Source organism: Oncorhynchus nerka, linkage group LG14, assembly GCF_034236695.1.
Source record: "Oncorhynchus nerka isolate Pitt River linkage group LG14, Oner_Uvic_2.0, whole genome shotgun sequence".
Taxonomy (NCBI): Eukaryota; Metazoa; Chordata; class Actinopteri; order Salmoniformes; family Salmonidae; genus Oncorhynchus; species Oncorhynchus nerka.
This window is the reverse complement of record NC_088409.1, coordinates 8021974-8029473: the sequence shown is the minus strand read 5'-3', so window position 1 is coordinate 8029473 and position 7500 is coordinate 8021974. Positions and strand designations below refer to the sequence as shown.

The 7500-nt window shown below is 42.8% G+C and overlaps 1 protein-coding gene across 1 annotated transcript in view; it reads left to right on the top strand.

The window, feature by feature from the left end:
• Positions 1-187: 187 nt before the first annotated feature.
• The window catches only part of LOC135575108 (doublecortin domain-containing protein 2-like), a 492912-nt gene continuing 485599 nt past the window's right edge, over positions 188-7500 (top strand). Inside the window, exons 1-3 of the mRNA XM_065027307.1 lie at positions 188-1050; positions 3397-3451; positions 6326-6414. Of these exons, the coding sequence (XP_064883379.1) occupies positions 764-1050; positions 3397-3451; positions 6326-6414 (431 nt within the window). The 5' untranslated portion in view covers positions 188-763. The remainder of the gene's footprint in view (positions 1051-3396; positions 3452-6325; positions 6415-7500) is intronic.

The following is a 7500-nucleotide window of genomic DNA, read 5'->3' as shown; positions in this document are numbered from 1 at the left end:
AATACGTTTCTTTATTTTTTTTTAACAATTTTAATTTAAAACACTTGCGGTAAGATACTTCATTGTTAACCAGAAATGATTTGATATTGAGATAAAAACGTCTGCATTGGGCCTTTAAAGGTTCCATAGATTTTTATTTTGTAAATGGATTCTCTTCACTTTTTTTGTACAGAGTTAGACGTGTGTTTACGGCTTGTTCCCCATTCACAACGTTTCTATTCCATTCACTTCTTTTTAGTTGAGTTATTAACCCACCTGTTGCTTGTGGGGGGTGTAAGTTAGTGACAAGCGGTGTGACTGTGCGTGTTTCTATAGAAACGGCTCCAACACCTGCCCTCCCGTGACACCTTGGCGCTGAGCGGTAGGAAAACGGTATGATACACACGAGACTTCTACCGTCACCTGGGCATAACGGGGCACGCAACCTGACTCTCTGCATGTGCCTTTTTATGAAGTTGTTCCCGTTACATTCAGAAACATTTGTACCAGGAAGTATTTACCTGGATAGCATGCACGCTGGAAGAACTCAGCTAACTTCAAAGTAGCCTAACTTTCGTTCAGGTTGGACTATTTTATGCGAAGTTCCAGATGCTCATTTGAAAATGTGGACTGAATGGACCTAAAATATCCGGTAATGGCGTATCGATAATGACGACCGTCCTATCCTGTAACAGAAGTGGTCAACTACGTTGAAATTGGATGCATCTTTATTTGTGTGGGGAAATGATCTAGCACAGCCTTCGATACTTTCACCCCGATCGTCATGAACTCTGAAAAGCCCAGTTTTCTATCGCAACCTGTTGTGAAGAACATTTTCGTGTATCGAAATGGAGATCCGTTTTACGAGGCTCGCCGGTTAGTGGTAAACCAAAAGAGAGTGTCCAATTTCGATACTTTTCTTCGAGATGTGACGGGGGGTGTGCAGGCTCCGTTTGGAGCGGTTCGGAACATCTACACCCCTCGAATGGGCCATCGGGTGGCCTGCCTGGACCATCTACAGAGCGGGGAACAATATGTCGCTGCCGGGAGAGAGAAATTCAAGAAATTGGAGTAAGATAATTGTGTGTGTGTGTGTCTGTTGTATTGTTCGTAATAATGATGTTCTGTTGAATGACAGACTCGCTGTCATGTTCATTGATACTGAAGACAGATTCAATGATGTTCATTGATACTGAATGACAGACTCGCTGTCTGTGATGTTCATTGTATACTGAATGACAGACTCGCTGTCTGTGATGTTCATTGTATACTGAATGACAGACTCGCTGTCTGTGATGTTCATTGTATACTGAATGACAGACTCGCTGTCTGTGATGTTCATTGTATACTGAATGACAGACTCTGTCTGTTCTGTGATGTTCATTGTATACTGAATGACAGACTCGCTGTCTGTGATGTTCATTGTATACTGAATGACAGACTCGCTGTCTGTGATGTTCATTGTATACTGAATGACAGACTCACTGTCTGTGATGTTCACATTTCAAGGTCGAGTTGACCTCACCCTACTGATGTTCCAATAACTATAAAATAGTGAAAACCCTAATTTGAACTGTTACAATTGGACAGTGTTCCCTAAACATGTAGGCCACTGCACCCACTTGAATTCTTTATCTGTAAAGCAGCTTTTTATTAAAGGCTTTGTAGAGATGGCATTTGGCCCACACTCCTTATATGGCATTTGGCCCACACTCCTTATATGGCATTTGGCATTTGGCCCACACTCCTTATATGGCATTTGGCCCACACTCCTTATATGGCATTTGGCCCACATTTCCTTATATGGCATTTGGCCCACACTCCTTATATGGCATTTGGCCCACACTCCTTATATGGCATTTGGCCCACACTCCTTATATGGCATTTGGCCCACACTCCTTATATGGCATTTGGCCCACACTTTATATGGCATTTGGCCCACACTCCTTATATGGCATTTGGCCCACACTCCTTATATGGCATTTGGCCCACACTCCTTATATGGCATTTGGCCCACACTCCTTATATGGCATTTGGCCCACACTCCTTATATGGCATTTGGCCCACACTCCTTATATGGCATTTGGCCCACACTCCTTATATGGCATTTGGCCCACACTCCTTATATGGCATTTGGCCCACACTCCTTATATGGCATTTGGCCCACACTCCTTATATGGCATTTGGCCCACACTCCTTATATGGCATTTGGCCCACACTCCTTATATGGCATTTGGCCCACACTCCTTATATGGCATTTGGCCCACACTCCTTATATGGCATTTGGCCCACACTCCTTATATGGCATTTGGCCCACACTCCTTATATGGCATTTGGCCCACACTCCTTATATGGCATTTGGCCCACACTCCTTATATGGCATTTGGCCCACACTCCTTATATGGCATTTGGCCCACACTCCTTATATGGCATTTGGCCCATATATGGCATTTGGCCCACACTTATATGGCATTTGGCCCACACTCCTTATAGAATCTATTCTTAGTAGTTGTATCCTCATATTTTATCACTGAAAGGTTTTTTTCATGATAATTGTCTCTCCGTTGTAAATTGCAGTTACTTAGATAGGAGCTTTGTAGAGATGGCACTGTGACATAGAGACATAGAGATGACGTTGTGACATAGAGACATAGAGATGACGTTGTGACATAGAGACATAGAGATGACGTTGTGACATAGAGACATAGAGATGACATTGTGACATAGAGATGACATTGTGACATAGAACATAGAGAGATGACATTGAGACATAGAGATGACATTGTGACATAGAGATGACATTGTGACATAGAAACATAGAGATGACATTGAGACATAGAGACATAGAGATGACATTGTGACATAGAGATGATACTGTGACATAGAGACATAGAGATGACATTGTGACATAGAGATGATAGAGATGACATTGAGACATAGAGATGACATGACATAGAGATGACATTGTGACATTTGGACCACACTCCTCCTAGACACATTATATGGCCTCCCGAGTGGCACAGCGGTCTAAGGCACTTGCATCTCAGTGCTAGAGGCGTCACAACAGACCCTGGTTTGATCCTTGGCTGTATCACAACCGGCCATGATCGGAAGGAGTCCCTGGACGACGCTGGGCTCACAGTTGGCCCAGCGTCGTCCGGGTTAAGGGAGGGTTTGGGTCTGGGTAGGGCCGTCATTGTAAAATAAGAATTTGTTATGAACGGACTTGCCTAGTTAAATAAATGTTAAATAAATAAAAAAACATTCTGTACAATGTCTGACCAATTAAACCACAGATAATTGCAGTTGTGTGTATAACTTTGTCCTTCCATTGTAATTGCAGTTGTGTGTATAACTTTGTCCTTCCATTGTAATTGCAGTTGTGTGTATAACTTTGTCCCTCCATTGTAATTGCAGTTATTCACAGATAGGGTCCAGAAAGAAGAGGATGCTCCTTACTTCTTCAGGGCAGGTGAGATGACTTGTTGCACTATCCACCATTCACACCACTTTACCAAGAGAAACTCACTAGACCTTGTCTTCTACTGGTCCTTTACCAAGATAAACTCACTAGACCTTGTCTTCTACTGGTCCTTTACCAAGAGAAACTCACTAGACCTTGTCTTCTACTGGTCCTTTACCAAGAGAAACTCACTAGACCTTGTCTTCTACTGGTCCTTTACCAAGAGAAACTCACTAGACCTTGTCTTCTACTGGTCCTTTACCAAGAGAAACTCACTAGACCTTGTCTTCTACTGGTCCTTTACCAAGAGAAACTCACTAGACCTTGTCTCCTACTGGTCCTTTACCAAGAGAAACTCACTAGATAGACCTTGTCTTCTACTGGTCCTTTACAAAGAGAAACTCACTAGACCTTGTCTTCTACTGGTCATTTACCAAGAGAAACTCACTAGACCTTGTCTTCTACTGGTCCTTTACCAAGAGAAACTCACTAGACCTTGTCTTCTACTGGTCCTTTACTAAGAGAAACTCACTAGACATTGTCTTCTACTGGTCCTTTACCAAGAGAAACTCACTAGACCTTGTCTTCTACTGGTCCTTTACTAAGAGAAACTCACTAGACATTGTCTTCTACTGGTCCTTTACCAAGAGAAACTCACTAGACCTTGTCTCCTACTGGTCCGAATAATAACAGGATATTGGCGTGCATGTAACCGTGGTAACCTGAATAATAACAGGATATTGGCGTGCATGTAACTGTGGTAACCTGAATAATAACAGGATATTGGCGTGCATGTAACCGTGGTAACCTGAATAATAACAGGATATTGGTGTGCATGTAACCGTGGTAACCTGAATAATAACAGGATATTGGTGTGCATGTAACCGTGGTAACCTGAATAATAACAGGATATTGGCGTGCATGTAACCATGGTAACCTGAATAATAACAGGATATTGGCATGTGCATGTAACCATGGTAACCTGAATAATAACAGGATATTGGCGTGCATGTAACATGTAACCGTGGTAACCTGAATAATAACAGGATATTGGTGTGCATGTAACCGTGGTAACCTGAATAATAACAGGATATTGGCGTGCATGTAACCGTGGTAACCTGAATAATAACAGGATATTGGCGTGCATGTAACCGTGGTAACCTGAATAATAACAGGATATTGGTGTGCATGTAACCGTGGTAACCTGAATAATAACAGGATATTGGCGTGCATGTAACCGTGGTAACCTGAATAATAACAGGATATTGTAACCTGAATAATAACGTGCATGTAACCGTGGTAACCTGAATAATAACAGGATATTGGCGTGCATGTAAACGTGTTCAGTGATGTTTGAGAAAGATCAGCTAAGTGAGAGGCGAATATACCAGTGTTTAGTCACCTCCTTTTTTGTGGTTTGTGAATAATCACTTTGTTGGCAGATCGGTGACTATGAATGACTAATGTAGTGATGATAATCAACCTCCTCCAATACAGATTTAAACCTGGAATAGCATCTTTAATCAAGCATTGTTGTCCGCCGCAGAGCGCCTCGTGGTCAGATCTCTCCCCACACACCGAGCGGTGGAGACAGTGATGTCACACGTCCGTAACCTCCTTGTCCAGCGCTAAGGGTTTTATTTACAATCAGTTTATTGGCAGAGGAGCAGCACCAAGCACACAGGCTGTGTTCCAAAAATGGCACTTGCAATCCTATGGAAGTGCACCACTTTTGACCAGGGACCATAGTGCTCTGGCCAAAAGGTAGGGCACTCTATAGGGAATAGGGTGTCATTTGGGACACAACCACTGCACGATTTCTGTTCTAATCATGACTAGTGGAGGTTTAATAGGCCAGTCTATTTATAAGAGCCACACTCACCGCTGTCATGTTCCTCTGATTGGTTCAATTAAAGAGGCTCTTAAACAACACTCAGAACCCTGGCTGTGACCAAACAGCCTGCTGCACTGAAGAGGAAGTAGGGCTAGGATGGACTGTTAACTGGGTTTAGGACTCTTCTCAAACAGTCTGCTGTGACCAAACAGCCTGCCGCACTTAAGAAGAAGTAGGGCTAGGATGGACTGTTAACTGGGTTTAGGACTCTTCCCAAACAGCCTGGTGGTGGTCTGTCTGCCGCACTGAAGAAGAAGTAGGGCTAGGATGGACTGTTAACTGGGTTTAGGACTCTTCCCAAACAGCCTGGTGGTGGTCTGTCTGCCGCACTGAAGAAGAAGTAGGGCTAGGATGGACTGTTAACTGGGTTTAGGACTCTTCCCAAACAGCCTGCTGTGGGTCTCTCTGCCACACTTAAGAGGAAGTAGGGCTAGGATGGACTGTTAACTGGGTTTAGGACTCTTCCCAAACAGCCTGGTGGTGGTCTGTCTGCCGCACTGAAGAAGAAGTAGGGCTAAGATGGACTGTTAACTGGGTTTAGGACTCTTCCCAAACAGCCTGCTGTGGGTCTCTCTGCCACACTGAAGAGGAAGTAGGGCTAAGATGGACTGTTAACTGGGTTTAGGACTCTTCCCAAACAGGCAGTTAACCCACTGTTCCTAGACCAGTTAACCCACTGTTCCTAGACCAGTTAACCCACTGTTCCTAGACCAGTTAACCCACTGTTCCTAGACCAGTAACCCACTGTTCCTAGGCCAGTTAACCCACTGTTCCTAGACCAGTTAACCCACTGTTCCTAGACCAGTTAACCCACTGTTCCTAGACCAGTTAACCCACTGTTCCTAGACCAGTAACCCACTGTTCCTAGGCCAGTTAACCCACTGTTCCTAGACCAGTTAACCCACTGTTCCCTGGTAGGCCGTCATTGTGAATAAGAATTTGTTCTTAACTGACTTGCCAAGTTAAATAAATCTCTCCTCTAATTTTAGCCTTATCCACAGGCTAAACCGGTGCCCCAGAGTCGAATCATTGTATCAGCCAGATTCCTGAAACCCATCAAAGAACCCTGTTCGATTTTGTAAGTTCAACTTGCATTTGTCCCTGTGTGAATGTGTCTGTGTGTTGTGTTAATATACAGGTATAACCCTACTACATCTGTGTGTTGTGTTAATATACAGGTAGAACCTACTACATCTGTGTGTTGTGTTAATATACAGGTAGAACCCTACTACATCTGTGTGTTGTGTTAATATACAGGTAGACCCTACTACATCTGTGTGTTGTGTTACTATACAGGTAGAACCCTACTACATCTGTGTGTTGTGTTAATATACAGGTAGAACCCTACTACATCTGTGTGTTGTGTTAATATACAGGTAGAACCCTACTACATCTGTGTGTTGTGTTAATATACAGGTAGAACCCTACTACATCTGTGTGTTGTGTTACTACATATGTTGTGGTAGTAGAACCCTACTACATCTGTGTGTTGTGTTAATATACAGGTAGAACCCTACTACATCTGTGTGTTGTGTTAATATACAGGTAGAACCCTACTACATCTGTGTGTTGTGTTAATATACAGGTAGAACCCTACTACATCTGTGTGTTGTGTTAATATACAGGTAGAACCCTACTACATCTGTGTGTTGTGTTAATATACAGGTAGAACCCTACTACATCTGTGTGTTGTGTTAATATACAGGTAGAACCCTACTACATCTGTGTGTTGTGTTAATATACAGGTAGAACCCTACTACATCTGTGTGTTGTGTTAATATACAGGTAGAACCCTACTACATCTGTGTGTTGTGTTAATATACATCTGTGTGTTGTGTTAATATACAGGTAGAACCCTACTACATCTGTGTGTTGTGTTAATATACAGGTAGAACCCTACTACATCTGTGTGTTGTGTTACTATACAGGTAGAACCCTACTACATCTGTGTGTTGTGTTACTATACAGGTAGAACCCTACTACATCTGTGTGTTGTGTTAATATACAGGTAGAACCCTACTACATCTGTGTGTTGTGTTAATATACAGGTAGAACCCTACTACATCTGTGTGTTGTGTTACTATACAGGTAGAACCCTACTACATCTGTGTGTTGTGTTAATATACAGGTAGACCCTACTACATCTGTGTGTTGTGTTACTATA